Below are 17,310 nucleotides of genomic sequence, written 5' to 3'. Positions count from 1 at the left end.
GTTAACTCACTTTATCATGTTCATCTATTGAGTTGAGAATAACTTGGGATGCATCCTTAGCAATTTGGAGCTGTGTCTCTGTAACGGAAGCCCCGTGGTCCACAATGACAACTATGTGTTTAGACTGAGGTCTAACTGTAGAGACGTAGACAGGCCTGAAATTGAAAAAGAAGTCAGGAAGCTGCACAGAAGCTTTGAACAAAACTGAAGGAGAATTCATTGGAAGGCACTCCTTGGTACTGTAAATATTTATCTATTTATTGCATTTACACTCCCCCCAAGGAGCTCTTAAGGTGGTGTACATGGTTCTTCCTTTCCTCATTTAATCCGCACAACAACCCTGTGAGGTAGGTTAGGCTGAGAGGCAGTGACTGGCCAAAGGTCACCTAAGTGAACTTCATGGCCGAGAGAGGATTTGAACCCTGGTTTCCCAGGTCCTAGTCCCAACATTCTATTTTTTTTTAATGATATTTATTGAAAAAAGATTTTTTTAAAAAAAATTACAAAGAAAAAAGACAAAAACAGAAAAAGAAAAAATAAAACCATCATTTTCAAATTCTCCACTTTCATTACCTTCTTTCCATGACCTCCTCCTCCCATCTCTTGTATCTTGATTAATAATTGTCGCAGCAAATCCTTTCCATAATTCATAATATTCTGTCCTCACATTACCTTACTCTATTTTCATCTTATCTTATAAAATACCTTAAAGCTTAAGACTTAAATCTTAATTTTTACCAACTTCTCATAACCATTACCTTTTTGCCTAATTCTTAAAACATTTTTACAAGAGCCAAGTAATTTCATTTCAACATTTTTCCAACGTACATCAATTTTATAAAACATTTCTAATGATAAAAAAAGAAAATAAAAACAATCCAATCTTCTTCCAGCGTCCCCTCCCCCTGGCCCCGGGATTGTCAGTCCTTTTTATCCCATTAGTCTGGCACATTAACCTGGTGATCTTATATCCGAGGCCTTCAAATCTCTTCCATGTCCCTTCCGCAGCTCTTCTTCATATTTTCCTTTCACTCGTGGGAACTCCAGCTTGGTAGTGTTTTTGACCCTTTTCAACAAATCAGCCCCTTTCCCATAGTCCAGGCTAGACTCCATGTGGTATTTTAAGACATGTTTCAAATTCCCTCCAAATTTGGAAGTCCCAACAGCTCCAAACTTCTGACGGCCCATTGCCAGACTCGGAAAGTCCAAACATCCCTGCATAGGGGGGTCAATCCAACCCCCCATTTCCTAGTCCCAACATTCTAACCACTACATCACACTGTGCAAAGAACTGCAAAAGGCGCCATATTAAAGAGTTCTTAGACAATGATTGGAACATGTTTTGAGAGCTGATACGGATGCTATCTTAACTTCTTTCATGTGCTTATTTTTGGTTGAGCAAATCCCAGTTTAGCGGCTGACTTGTTTGGCAGCCTTGGGCAAAATTCTCCCCAAATATTTATAAACACTGGAATAACAGTGACCTTACCTGATGAGACTTTTGAGAGGACAAACCATGATAAAGATTTCAAGCATTAAAAGTGAATTAGTTTCCCCAGAGAGTCTGCTGTGCAACTGTGTGAATGGTACACAAACAGTGTGTGCAAGTCTAATTCTTGAATGCAACAGGAAAAATTATACTGGGTTATCTGAGTAAGCCTTAGGTATCCAATTTTAAATCCATCATTTAGTAATAGTCCAACCAATTATGATGTTTACATCACGCAGAACTTGTTTCAACAAAGAATCCCTGTTTTGAACTGGAAGCATGAGGTCTGAATTGGTTTACATCTATATCAGCTGATGCAGTGACTGCTAAGCAGCTGGAGAAATTATTACAGCACAGTATAGCTAGCATGTAGGGGAAAAGGCAAACTGTGTAAAATTGCATTAGTGCATTAGGCTTGGGTTTATGATCATCAGACAAAGTCTCTTGCCATGATAGTCTTTCCTATTAATGCCCTAGAATGTAATTCATTCATAAAGGTCAATAATCTGCAAGACTTTCTTATCTCTGCATACTATTAAAGGGAAGTCTTTGTCAGGTCTATTAAGGGAGCGGAGTATCTGCATGTTGAGAAGGGTTTGACTAAAACAAGGTTGTTGTTTTTTCCACTGAGGTTTGAAAATCTTGACAAAGGAATCCCGACAAAGGAAATTAAAAAGACAAAACAGGAATATACACACCCTGTTCCACCTCTCAGTTTGTCAAGACCAAAGACTCTCTGGCATAAACAAAAGATCTTTGTGTCTAAATATTACTATATCAAAGACTCCCAGATAATTCTTATTACAGGAAAAAGGAATTCAGGAAAATAGTCTATAAGATTATACTTGTTGGCATCATCAGCTCTTAATATTAAAACAACCTACCGCCATACACTGGTACAGTATTAACATCTAGGATCTTTAAAACACATAGTGGACATGCAAAGCTTACATGCAAAGGAAATGCTGACAAACATCCATTCAAATGAGTGGAATAAAAATTCCACAAATACATGCCTTGTTTAATCACTGATACTTCTGAAGCAGCTCTGAAAATTACCTTTCTATTAATGGGACAAACCTATCTAAGAGGTAATTTGTAGTCTCATAGAACTACAATTCCCAGAATTCATGTGATAAAGCAATAAAAGAGGCAAATTTTAAAACCACTGGAATGTCAAGTGAATTTTGTAACCATGGCAAGAACACTGAGCAGGAAAAAAGAGCAGGGTCTAGATGGGCCACTTGGCTTGATCCAGCTCCATTCTTATGTTCATATTGGTTACTTTTCTTCCCAATAAACTTTTATTACATCCTTGCACATGGAACACAAGGAACCTGTTTCTGCACGTAAATAGCTTTTGCTGGATCAGGGCATTTGACTGCTGACAGGCTTCTTAATCTAGAAATTGTCTTCAGTCCCTTCCAGCATTTGCAATTGAATACTTCCTCACTCATTCAACTTTAATTGAATAATGGAACTTCACTTGCCACACCTTTCTGGTTTGGCAGCAGCCTATTGCTATATAGCAATTTCAAAGTATGAGAGTGTTGTGTGTAGCAAGGAGATAACCATCCTTTCTGGAAAGCTCTTTCAGCCTTCTTGATTTTAATACTTCTTGGAGAAAGCTCTGTTAATATTTTAGAGTGAGATTTTTATTTTTATTTTTTAAGTGAAGATGTTAATGGGGAATGGTTCAAAAGACTGAACTATCATGTTGGCAATTGGGATTAAGTATACCAGTAAACTGTTTAGCTCACTGTGAAATAGCCATATGATTGCTTCACGAGCAACCAGCATGTGTCACCCTATTTGAAATCTTCAGTTCCACTGCAGAGCTGCAGTCAGCTGAGCATTGGCACACTGAATGTCTGTTGAGCTAGTGTTTGAGCACCTGAGGCAGTAATCACGCTACAACTTCACCATGTGCTAAAATCCACTTAAAATCCATATTTTCATCACGCCTGTTTGAGTGTATTAAAAGTTCACCGGGTGTGGTCAGATTATTATATTACCATCCTTACTGATATAACATTCATAATGGAGGGCAGCCTACAAATTATATCGAATAAAATCACCCATGATATATTTTCTGTTCAGATTTTGTTTTTTAAAAAATAAAAAAATCAATAAAACCATACCTGCTGCGATGCTCGTAATTGCCCTTACATCGAAATTTGTGAGCTGGAAACACAGTAAAAATGCCTTCTTCTGAACTAAAGTATTGCCATTTAATTCCTGGGTTGGACTTCAGATTGTCAGCAAGTACTATTTTTTAAAAAAGAGAAGGTGAATGAATGGTATTATAATCAGAAGAATGTTTTAAAATAACAGGTTAATTGTTTCTTTAAAGTAACATTGATGTGACTGAAATCAAAAGAGAATGCTTTTTTACAGAGTATAAAATTGTAAGAATGCCCACTATCAACGCTCTACTGTATTTTCATTTTTTAACCAACATGTTTTCGGACACCTCCCCCAAAACCAGACATTTTTCACTCCTAACACTTTAGGCAAATTTAGGCAAGGCTACATGCCACCCTCAATTCTGCAATGTGTCCACAAACCTGCAAAGTAAGCATCCCAGGCATTGTCTCAGACCTATGGTACTGGTTGAGATGAATAGCTATGGAAGTGTTTGCAACGTCGGTTTTTCGTTACCGGCCAGGAAACCTTTGAGCCAAAGGGTAAAATAGGATATATATTTTTCCTGAACGAAATAGCCTTGGTGGACTGTATACAGCAAATTCACGTTACATTGTATATACCACTACAATAGGATTTCTACATGTGGACTAACCGTGAAGCTGTGCTATAGTAAAATAAGTGAAACATTAGAACTTAATAAACATTTCAAGGCAAATAGCCAAAAACAAATGTAGAAGTCAATGGTGATCCTACATAAGGAAGGCTCCCTTGGTCAGTCCCCACAAAAGCTTTCCGGAGCTGGGTAGCAGTTCAGCTTTTGAATGGGAGCCAAGCTCTGCTCCTTTCAGTGGTGGCCACCCACCATTTTATGCTACCTCAGCCCCACAGAGCAATGAAATCTATAGTCCAGGTAGAACTACAGACCTATTGATTTTGAGTAATTTAAGATGGCGGGCAGTCAGCATGGATGAGAGCAAAGCTTAACATCCATTCAAATGTCCCACCACCCATCCATCACTGAAGCTGTCTAGGAGCCCAGTGAAGTGTGGTAACTAGTGCCAAAGTCGAAGCAGCAACAGCATATTGCCCTAGTTGGGAGAAGGCCCTGCCCCCAAGGTTCCAGCCCTGTCTTCCTGCCAGAACTCTCCAAAGGTGCTCATGACATCCTCCTTGGTCTGGCTCAGCAGACTCATTCCTGACCACTGACCATGCTGGTGATGGGAACTGGAATCTAACAATATCTTCTGGAAAGCCACAAGTTCCCCATCTCTGGTACAGAAGAAACATGGCTGACTGAAACCCTGACCAGAAGTTCTCTCCTGGTGTTTTTCGGACCCTGAACAGAAGTTCTCTCCTGGTGTTTTTCGGGTGGGTGGGGTAAAGTTGTGAAGATATGCTGCAACGTTCTGTAGCAGGTCCCATTCCTTCACACTGTTTCCATGCTTCCCAGCACATGCAAGCCTCACTTAACCCATGATATAATGAGACTTCACTGTAAACTCAACTTGTTCTATTCCACTGAGTTAATTATATCATTTTAAGAGCGTGTTTACAACAATACATATTTTCACTGTTCAGTGGTGCCCCGCAAGACGAATGCCTCACAAGACGGAAAACTCGCTAGACGAAAGAGTTTTCCGTTTTGGAGGTGCTTCGCAAAACGAATCTCCTATGGGCTTGCTTCGCAAGACGAAAATGTCTTGCGAGTTCCTGCGGGGTTTTTTTTCCTCCCCCCCTTTTTCTAAGCCGCTAAGCCGCTTATCAGCTGATCCGATAAGCCGATAAGCCGCTAAAAGCTGCTAATAGCGCTAATCCTCTAATCCGTCAATGGGCTTGCTTCGCAAGACGAAAAAACCGCTAGACGAAGAGAATCACAGAACGGATTCTTTTCGTCTTGCAAGGCACCACTGTATGACGCTTCTCTTCCTTTTCCTTCCTCTGCCACATTTTAACAGTTACCATGCTTGTTCTTTCCCTGAACACAAATCTTTCCCCAAAATTCACAGAACAGGACCTATGCTGCTCTTCCTTAAACCTCTTAACTTTGCTTTTTCTACGAAGGCAAACTTCCCTGCTCTAAGTAACTGGTTTTATTTCATGACTGTGAGCCTCAGCTTCAAACAATCCACAAATACTAAATGCTCTTTCTTATATAGAATAAAAAAAGTCTTAATATTAGATAAGCCTGTGTAGTATGAAGAGAATAGTACTAATACGGTGCAGATACCAGGACTCCCCACCACGACTCCATTCAAAGCGCCTTCACAAACGCACAGATGAGGCAGAATTGTTCTCATCTTACAAATATGGAGCTGTGTGCAGAGAAATGCAGTAACTTATCCAAAAGCTCAAAGTGAGTGAAGCAGCCAAGCAAGTAATATAAGCCTTGGGGAATTTTCTCCTAGCTGCAAGTTCAAGTTACTAGACTATGCTCACTTACTCTCCCAGACTGCACTTTCTTAATTATTCAAATAGACAGCTTTTCAAGTGCAGATTTTTAATTTATGGAGTGAGACTTGAAATTTTAAGGCGGTATTTAAGCTTGGAGAAGAAACAGCTGTTAGACACATTTTACCAAATAAGTCAGAACACCAGCTCTATGTCAGCTCCTTATGCTAAATTACATTTTTGGGGATTTATATTTTTATTTTTAAGAAAAAACAGATTGGGAGAGAAACAGGAGAACTGCAGTACACCCCTGATAAGGCTGTTCCCAGCTAAACCTAAACAAGCAAATCTACCAAAACAAAGTTAACATTACTGAATAGACTTTTTTTTTAAGGGATAATGTACCAAGCGTCCTCAAATACAAATATCTCCAATGAATCCTGCAAACTCCAGGTGCCAGTTTTCAAAATGCAAATATAAAAATATAAAAACATAGGAACAATGATCTAGAGCTACACATATGCCCTGAAGGCTCTGAAAGCTTTTATTATCTGTTGGGCAGTGGATGGGCATTGTTAAAGCTAACAGTAAGCAACGGACCAGTTTTTTTGGTCTGGTATCAGGCTTCCAAAGGGGAACCACACAAGTGATCTTGACTGCTAGATGAGAACAGCAGGAGGCCAATATATAGCACCATCTCAATCATACAGTTCCAGGGCAGAAAGAAATCTGGGTTAGTAGCTGCATTGTGCAGCCATTTCTGAAACTCTACATGACATCATTTGATGCTTCCTAGGCATTGTATTCAATGCAGTGCTAAGGAGGATGTTCCATGAGCTCAATGATATCTCATAGTGCTGTGGAACATTCTCTCCCTCTGCTCCCTCCTAAATTTGTTCTGGGGGTTCCCCCACCTTCCAAAGCAGATTGACTACTATTGACTAATATGCAACGTAAACTATTAAGCCTCATTTTTGCAAGTCAGCAGCCAGCTGAGAGCAAAACAGCTGACAGCATTGCCCTGGCACCTTACTCCCTGGACCACCACAGAGAGAGTTGCTGGCTGATTCTCTCTGCACAGCAGCTGGAAGGTATTCTGCAACTTGATGGCCCAGCTGGATCAGGGGATCTGGGCAATCAAAAGGAGCCCTGCTGGCCTTGCCCAATTGCTGACTCAGGATTTGCTCCCAACATTTAAGAAACCTGTCTGCTGGAGTAATTGCTCTGTGCTGAGCCTTGCCAGCAGATTTATCTTGCTGAAACCTTTTCACCACTCACTCACCAGCTTCCTGGCTGCCAGGCCAGTCAGGCACCAGCCCTGGTCATTAAGCGCGTAAACACAGGTTTTGCTCCCCAATACACCATAACATTTATTTACTAAGGGAGAGCACAGGGAGAAAGCTTCATTTGTGAACATTTGCCAGCTGTGAAAAGCACCTCACCTTTCAGTGAATTTTGAGGAAGTGGAAACGGGTGAAAATATTTTGTCCATTCAGAATGAGGGCAGGAAGCATTGCCCTCAATTGGAATTGGTTTTGTGGTAGTAACATGTAATCACATATATCATATGTGCATCATGTAATCACATATATCACATATATGTAATCACCATGATGCTACCAAGCTGATTATGTGTTCCAGTTTCTGGAATAATGTATGCAAAAAGCCATGAGAAAAAACTCCTGCTGATTTGGGAAGAAATAGCAGAACAAGGGCAAACACAGCTAAGCAATCTGGGATTTCAGGAGATATTTCAGGTACCAGAGGGATATTTTTTGCAGTAGAAATGTGAACATTCAATCCAGCTCTGATTATCAAAGCCAAGTAAACCTTTTGGCACATGTGGGCCAGCTCCATCTGCTCTGATTGACACGAGCTCTACAGGGGCCTCCACAAAGGTCCTTCTCAGTTCTGCTATCTGAACACCTTCATAATTGGAGATGCCAAGAGACTGAATCAGGAACCGTACTCAATTCACTGCACTATGGAACTGCTTTAAATTAATAGACATGAAGCCAGGGTACATCTGCACAGTAGTCTCCATGCTCCCAACTTTAGGATTGAAGCACAAACATTGAAAAAAACTATGAAAATTAGGGAAGAACTGAGGCCCACATTACTATTGTCAGACACACAAACAATACTCCCAATTTGCACTTCAGCAAACAATCTGGGCAGAGAAAAGATGCAGTCATGAATAAAGTATCTTGCAGGCAAGAGAACAAATTGAAACTCTCCCCTAAGGTAAGGTTACCAGATTTTTTTCAATGAATCCGGGGACACTTTTCAACTTCAATGGATTTTGTATGGGGACTGATTTGTAAATCTGGGGACTGTCCCCGGGAAATGGGGATGTCTGGTAACCTTACCCTAAGGGTCACCAGATTCACATACAGTGGTACCTCGCAAGACGAATGCCTCGCAAGACGAAAAACGCGCAAGACGAAAGAGTTTTCCGTTTTTTGAGTCATTCCGCAAGACGAATTTCCCTATGGGCTTGCTTCGCAAGACGAAACGTCTTGCGAGTTCTTGCGAGTTTGTTTCCTTTTTCTTAAAGCCGCTAAGCCGTTAATAGCCGCTAAGCCGTTAATAGCCGCTAAGCTGCTAATAGCCGCTAAGCCACTAATAGCCGTGCTTCGCAAGACGTAAAAACCGCAAGACGAAGAGACTCGCGGAACGGATTAATTTCGTCTTGCGAGGCACCACTGTACTGTATTGGCCCGAATATAAGCCGCATCTGAAAAATTGGAGGGGGGAAAAGAAAAGAAAAATACCTGAATATAACTTGTCCTGGGTGCATACCATAAGGTCGTGGATATAAGCAGCAATTTCACAGTTGACATTTGTGGGGAAAGTGTGGCTTATATTCAGGTCAATACGGTACATCTCTTCTACTGCAATGAAAAGCTTGAAAAATTACAATGTATTTGTACTTGGCTAAAGCTAGTTATTACCTACAAGGCAACAACAACAACAAAAGTTTCACTTTAAATCTGAACTTTTATTGTTTTTGCGTAGTTAGCAAAACTGACTGGGTCTGGTGCTATGATGGGCAACAATGATACTGAATTGTAATTGGGTCATACTTTCATATTGTTAGCTTTTTAGGCAGAGCTATATAGAGCTGTTAAAAACAAAACCACCAATAAACACAGACTGATTTTCAAAAGGAGGCAAGCTTTGTCCAAACAGTGTGTGTCAATTGATGACATGCACTATGCAATGATAAAAGACGATAAAATCTTTTACAGTGGGAAATCGTTATCACTAGCAATAGAGAGAACACTTTTTAAATTTGCTGTTTTTATTACCTGAAATTTAACTGTACAATAAAAGAAGTTGCACTGCAAAACATTTGATTCAGATTGAGGTTTTTATCCCATCGTAATAATTTAATTATTTATATCCCACCCATCTGGCTGGTTGGGTTCCCCAACACTTTCTTAAAGAAGTTTAGATGTGCATTAAGTGACATTCCTGCCTCTCAACGCCCCATTCCTCAGGATGCCTAAAACACATAAGGCACAGTTGAGGAAACTGACATAAAAGGGGGGGGGGAGAGGTGAGAGAGAATCTATTTTTAGCTTCCAACAGAGGACTGCCATATTACATATATAATGTGGAAAGGGTGCTGCTCTCACTCTAGCCTAAGGCACTTAACTTTAATACTCAATATGTGACTTATTAAAGTAACTGTTACATAATGAGTAATCATGTTCCATTTTTAGCATGTTTGAAGATTAATTAGTTAATGATTCCAATACGCTTTATATCTTGCAAGTGTTATCCATAAGTGCCAAGCGTTATCATTTTGGCATTCTCTCTGAAGTTTTTTAAGGTTGTCTCCACAAGGGGCCCGTCTCCTGTTACGTACTTCACGCCTTTAAGGTAATTTTTAATCAGGAAGAACTAATAAGGGCTTTGTGTGGGATTTTGCAAACCTGACAGCATTGCACCAAAGTCATGCATTGTCAGTAAGCCTCTCTTAAATGTTCACACCCATGCCTGTAGCTAAAATCTACTGGACACCCTGCACTTAAAGAGATGACCTCAGGATTTTGCCTTTTCACAGTGCCAAGATTCAACCCTGAATAAAGAGACTGCTACTGGGCATGTGGCAAATGTTTTTACCTAACTCCTGGGTGGGGTGGGTGGGGGGACAAGGAAAGAGTTTTGCGGTGCCTAAGCTTTCGCATATAAGCTTATTTTATCAAATGCACGAATGATCCTCGCTTAGCAGCTATATAAATACACATTGGTTTAAAAAGGGGGAGGGGAGAGATATAAACAGAGGAGCCAAAAAGTCATGAAAAGCAGGCTTGCAAATTCCAGGTGCTCCTAATCTTAGAAGTAAGGCACTTTTACTCTTCCAGAAAACCCGATTACCTCCACAAAAAGTTTTTCAGGATCCCTTTTAAACAGCTCACTGCAACTTTGCAGGAAAAGCACCACAGCTCCAGAATGGCAGAATTTTACAAAAGTGATTGGTCATTCTTTCTAGGATAGGAGTTAGTAGGGGGTATGTGTTAGCAGGAATGTGCTTATTTTTTTGCTAAACCAATACCTTGAGGATATAAATGGAACAATGTATTATGGAACAATGCTAGTGTGCTTTAAATAAATCTATCTGGGCACCAGAAACAAGAGAGATACCTGCTTACTTAGTTTAAATGCTAGGATATATACAATGGATGCCATCTTAGCAAGCCTCACATAGGAACATGGCACAAAAGGAAAGCATTTTAAAGAGTAAAAGGCTTGGAATGAAGATAAAAGGAGACCCCCAAAGTACACCTCTTAGGGATTGTAGCAAGGAAGAAACTAAGAAATCTCAGCAGGGAATTCTTGCAGCTTTACTGGATGAAAAATAAAAGGATACCTGAAAGTGTGGGGGGGGGATAGAAAGCTTATTTTTCCAGCTGAAGTAGTCCCTTATCTCACAGAAGATTGTACACTGTGGTCATAGAAAAATAAGCACAGGGTTATGGCAAAATTGGCAGCTCTCCCTAGGGAAGGCAGAATGAACTAACAAGCTGTAGGAAAAGAACTATCAGAACTTTCTGAAGATGAAGATAAGGAAGAAAGGCTTTTGAGGCTACAATCAACTGCAAACCTGTTTAGGTATCAGGAATAATCTGTCTATTTGGATAGAAACCACATTATTCAAGAGTTTCTACAGACCCGATCCCTTAACAAAACAGATCAGTAATGATGAGTAGTTTTGTAATGTTTCGCCTTAATTTGCTGGAAGCTTTACTGTTTGTTTGTTTGTTTGTTTGTTTGTTTGTTTGTTTGTTTTCCCAGGGAGTGCAAAGGATTATAGTCTAAACTCACAAAAAAGTGAGCTCCTACGTGACACTCCCTGGCATATATAGGGAAGAGAATCATCAGCACCAGCATTCTTTTATAGCTATGCTGCAATTCCCTAAAGAACATTAGGGGCCTAAATTTAAAATCTGGCTGGGTGTTTTCTTTAATACCATATCTTCACTTATATGATTCCTGACTTAAACTCAAAATAATAATTATTCATTGTAAATGGAAACCCACATGGCCCACAAGGGATAAATCAGACAGCCAGAAAAGGAAAAGGGAAGGGAAGGAAACCAGCCACATTTGCCTTTTATGTTCGTTAACATTCAACCACCTTTTCAGCTCAAAGCTGTAGTGTATGTAGCATGGATGATTCCTGGGACAGCTGAAAGGCATTTCAAAAGGTGCATAACCTCTCCTAGGATATCTCTTCCTGCATTCTACCATATTAAACCAACAAGAGGAGAACCAGATATAGCAGCCTATTATGGCAGTGACAGCAGCAATAGTTCCCCTTTGAGAATACACAGCCACCAACAGGAAGGATCAGCTACATGGCAGTGGGTCCATGAAGAATCTCTATATGCACACAGCAGCAAATGAACTAAAGGTGAAGACAGATGTGAATTAAAATCAGAATTCATGGCAGATCTTTCCTGGCTTCTTAGTGGAATGGACAGGTGTTCATACCAGCAAGCTGAATACTTGTTCAAGCAATCGGTCATGCATCTCCCTGCACTCTGCCCTTTCTCTCACTACCATTGGTGCCACCTCCTCTACCTGGAAAAAGTTAATGAAATAAACACAAAAGAAGGCTGTGCTAGTTCCATCTCAGGCAGCCTGCTTCAGTGCACTGCTATCCCTGCCCCCCCCCCGCCCCAGCTAGAGAAAGATGTAACAGCAGCAAGTGAGCGAGGGAAGGCCAATGGCTTGAATTAGTATTTGATATGCTGGTATCATAGAAATGTAGAGTTGGAAGAGACCCCCAAGTCATCTAATACAAACCCCCACAAGGCCAGAAACCCCCACAAGGCCACCCACATTTTACCAGCTTCTCCACAAGAATATAATGGGGAACTTTGTCAAAAGCCTTGCTGAAATCAAAATACACTATATAAAAATACAAGTTTCACGAGTATGTTCCTTCAGCTGTGAAGCCATGCCAGCATATACCATTTCACACACCAGGAAATCTTTCTGACAGTAAGAGCTGTTCTATAGAGTGGAACAGACCCCCTTGGAAAGGTAGTGAAGTCTCCCTCCTTGGAGGTTTTTAAGCAGAAGTTGGATGGTCATTTATCATGTATGATCTAATTGAGATTCCTGCATTGCTGGATGTTGGACCAAATTGCACCTGTCTTTACTCCAAGCATTACAAAATCATTAGTTGTAGGACTGACAATGAGAGGAAATGGGTGGAGAAGAAGTAACAAGGAAAAGAAAGTGCAGTTGCTAACTGAAGAGTGATCCCTGCTTGTTACAATCACAGCAGCTTCTCCTGAGATGGTCCTTTTCCATTTAAAATGCAGGACAAAGTCCTCTCCGGTAAAAAAAACCACACACCTGCACCCCCTACATTACTGATATAATACAAACACACACACTCCTATATCTGTAGTTGACTGCACATCTCCTATAAACCCACACACACACCTTCGTTTTGACCTCTACAGCCCCTTAATCTGTACCTTTTATTTAAGGGGGGGGAGAGGGCAAGGGAGTTTAAGTCAAATCAGAACCCTCCCATGCTATAAAAAACCCAAACCACATATATCGCTGGATGACAAAAGGTTTCTCCCCACCCCACCCCCTTTTCTAAACAGTAAAGCTAATTTATTTCCATTTGAAAACAATGCTAATAAAGTAGTGTTAACAGAAGACTCAATCTCTTGTGAAAAGTCTTGCAGTCTTAGACAGCAACCACACCTCCAGCTTTATAACGTGCCAAGCAAATGGGTCAATCCCCAGTATAGAAACCCCACAGCACATCAAAGAAACGAAGTATTTCAGGGCATCTTCATAAATCAGAGTTAATGCCAGTTTGCTGCAGAACCTCTACGTTAGATGAACTCAAAAGATCAAAGAGGCCCCTTTGTAATGTCACTATGGAGAACTGACATTACCGATGCCAGGGCAGAATGGCTATACAGAAAACAAATTGAGTTTGATATAAACCCCTATCAATTATATATGGTATATTGGAATATCAACATCATTGCAGGAAAACGTATTCCTCTCATTCAGTCCTGGAAATTAAAAACAGTGTGGCAGCGTCAGATAAAACGCAGTTGCTGTGGCGCTGGATGCTGGTTTTCTGCAGCAAAAGGCAGAAGTTACATGCTCAAGTATGCATTACTTACCAGAGTTTAAGTCACGGCCAGGATTGAACGCTCTGCTATTCACAGTGGTAGACAGTCTATCGCAGCTGATCGTTCTAGACACATTAGTGTTAAAGTTTCCATCAAACCTAAAATGAATGCAATAGTAAAATTAATAAGACAAATAAATTATTTCTGTTGTTTAAATATGGACTCTTCCTTGAGCTTGCATTAGGGGAAGAGCGTTTTACTGCAGTGCATTATGCGTGGGGCTGCCTCTGAAGATGGTTCGGAAACTTCAGCTGACCAGAATTCAGTGGTCAGCTTGCTCAACAGAACAAGACAGTTTGAGCATATAACGCCAATCCTGGCCTGACTGCAAAGGTTGGCAATTAGTTTCCGGGTCCAATTCAAAGTGCTGGTTTTAACCTATAAAGCTTTAAATGGTTCAGGATCGCAGTACTTCAAGGACGGTCTCCTCCATAAAAATTGATGTGATCATCATCCGAGGCCCTACTTTGCGTGCCTCTTCTATGAGAAGTCCAAAGGGTGACAAAATGAGAATGGGCCTTTTCTATGGCGAGTCTCCACTTGTGGAATGCTCTCCCCCAAGGGAGGCTTACCTTTCACCTTTATTACATATCTTTTGGCAGGGGTGAAACTAGGCTTTATTTCACCTGGGGCCAAAGACCCAGTTTGGCATCCTCCATGTGCATTTGCGCGCGCACACGGACACGGACACACTGACACACACACAGGACACACACAGACAGACACGGACACACACACAATCTGGAAGCTGCAACAGCACCCCTCTGGAGGCTTCACCCAGGGCAAAACACCTAGCTAGCCAAGTTCACCCAAGACAAAAAAAACCCGGTAGCTATGGCACTGCTTTAGGCCTGTTAGCAACTTTGCACAGCCTTGATCAGGGGTAGGCAACCTAAGGCCCACGGCCCACAAGCAGCCCACAGAGGTTGTTTAACCAGCTCACGAGCTGCCCCCGAACCGAGCTGCCCGCTCAGCGAGTCCCTGTGCGCTGCGCTAAACCGGTGCAATGTGGTGCAGGGACTCACTTCCGCTGTGCCGGTAATCGCGTCTGCGTCTGCGCTGACGCCGGAAATTGTGGGCACGCGCACGCAATCCGGCCCACGGAGGGATCTCCTCTGGAGTGAACCGGCCCAGGCAAGGAAAACCTTGCCGACCCCTGGCCTTGATGCTAATCCTTCTGTAAATTTTACACAGTACCTAAGTTAGCAGAAACCATCCAAACTAACTCATTTCTGCTCAAGTCTAAACATATCCAGGTCTGTTCCCAACATCTTGCATTACATTCTGCCTTCCAAATAAAAAAATCAGAAGGGATATGAATTACAGGAAAGGAAAATTTAAGGAAATTAGTCTCATTTCATACAACCTTGTTAACTTTGTTTACTCAGATGTAAGTCCCACTGAGGTGCCCCCACTATAACTTAAGAATGAAAATGCACCAGATGAATACATGGATTTTCCCCCCATTGTGCATGCCCAGAAATACCTTCCGCATAAAAGAAAATGGAGGATGTACTCGTTGGGAGTTGCTACATGGTGTCCATGGCTTACAACACCTCCATTAAAATCTAAAAGCAACTAATGTTATTAATGGTACTAATAATTGTTTCAGGCAATTTGGCAATTTCATGATTTTATTTTTCACCATCCTTAAAATGTATACAATAACAGCACTTAAACGTAAAACCTGACGTGCTCCTAATGATTAAGATACTAATCACAAAAAATGTAAGATGAACTCTTGATCTCCAGACAAATAAAATATATAGGCACTCTAAATAGGGACTGGGGAGTTGTTTAACTAGTCCCTCCATCTTTTTCAAACAAAAGAATGTAGATTAACTAAGCAGGTTTTAAAACATGTCCTCTATAAAAACTCTTGAAAAAATGTATCTGTAACAAATCCCCAAACAATCCAGGGGTGGGGTGGGGGGAGTTTTTTGGTGGAAAATAGTTTCTGCAATTAAAAATGATCAAAATGTGCTCTTAACTTCAGCTGCAAGAAAAAGTATCATCCATTCCCACTACCCAACCCTCTTTCCCCCTTTCTTTTTCTATACTATATGAAAACCCTTCCTTCTGGATTCACTTTAATGAACAACTGATCGAAACTGCATCCAGAGGGAGAAAACAGAACTGTGACTCCCACTTTGATCTCTTCCCTATGGAGAAATTCGCTCCCTGCCTAGCTTGCAAGATGTTCATTTGATTGACGTTTGCTCTGATGTGCAAACTGCTTTGAACTTCAGACATTTAATTCCCATCAGGCAGCAGTCATTTTTATTCTCCTTCAACAGGATTTACAAGCAGAAGATCAGCAAATGTAGAAGATAAAATAAATTTGCAGAAGCTTTGAATCTTACATCAAAACAGTGTTCAAGTAAGCTCCAATTGGATTGCATTCAGCCTCTATTCACAAAGTAAATCAACTTCTATGCAGTTTCAGTTTTAGAAAATAGGGGGTGAAGAAAGAGAATGTGTATATAAAAATGACACTCATCTGTTGTTGTAACAAGACCTGTCCTTTTTTCCATTCTTTGTTTAAATTTCTATAAAGGTGTTTTCCCTGGGGTAAATGCAGCTACATTACAAACTAATTCAAAATTAACAATTTTATTTAAAATGCTAAAACCAGTTGTTGTTTTTTAATAGCAATGCATATTCTTGTAATTAATATTTTATCTGCATACTGCAGTACAGTACTGAAATATTAAACATGGCTTTTATTTTAAAATAGTTATAATGAACTAATAATGGAGCTCTAATCCTGAAAGCACTTAAGCATGCACCTGTTTTTAAGGAATGCAAACACAGTAAACCATTATCCATTTGACTAACCTGGAGACTTTCCAATATGTCTGGATGAAACAAATGTTGTTTATCTGGTGTTATATTAACATGAATGGTGCTAAGTATAATCTCAAAGGCTTCTTAAATGCTTATTTATTTTTTAATAGTGAGAATAACTAGGAACTCAGGACAGAATTTTATGATAATGGGGAGGGGTTCTATTTTATTCTCTCAGCACTTAATTATACTAGAATTTAACTCACTGCAGCGATTTGTGATGGAAATAATAGTTTTGTCATTGTATGCCCTGATAATACTTGTGTTAGAAGGATTCTTCCTAGCCTATCCCATACTTGGATTCCTACAAATCAAATACTAATTGCTAATGAGTGCTTAAGAAAACTGTTTGTATAATACACATACTCCAAAACTGTAAGACTCAGTCCTTCCAAATCTCTACAGCCATCTTTGCACACTGTTGAAATTCCATTAAGCTGAGTCCAAATCCAGTTTCGTATTCTTGAAAATACAACTCCACCAGCAACTTGAAAGATCAGAATGGGAATCTCCTTATCTCACAACTTAACAGCCCATGAGAGGGCATGTAAACAGAAGAAAAGGCTGTGATAAAGCTGAACTGCAATAGCAAATATTTAAGCAGCTATTTTAAAAAGGTGAGCCAGACCACTTCTGAAGCAATTATTGCATTCATGAAGTAAATGATCTTCAAAAATAGATCTGTTGGTTTACCCATGTAAATATTACACTCATGAATCTAAGGTAGACTTGTCAAGTAATATGTTACAGTGATAA

General features: G+C 40.3%; 1 protein-coding gene across 2 annotated transcripts in view; it reads right to left on the bottom strand.

Moving 5' to 3' along the window:
* Positions 1–17,310, bottom strand: part of CACHD1 (cache domain containing 1) — a 124,955-nt gene that overhangs the window by 44,012 nt on the left and 63,633 nt on the right. For both annotated transcript variants that reach the window (XM_081193672.1, XM_081193673.1), the window contains exons 4-6: positions 13,699–13,805; positions 3,631–3,757; positions 11–155 (exon numbers count right to left, since the gene is read on the bottom strand). In XM_081193672.1, the coding sequence (XP_081049798.1) occupies positions 11–155; positions 3,631–3,757; positions 13,699–13,805 (379 nt within the window). The remainder of the gene's footprint in view (positions 1–10; positions 156–3,630; positions 3,758–13,698; positions 13,806–17,310) is intronic.

Source organism: Podarcis bocagei, assembly GCF_964188305.1.
Source record: "Podarcis bocagei genome assembly, chromosome: 5".
Lineage (NCBI taxonomy): Eukaryota > Metazoa > Chordata > Lepidosauria > Squamata > Lacertidae > Podarcis > Podarcis bocagei.
This window is presented reverse-complemented; position numbering and strand designations above follow the sequence as displayed.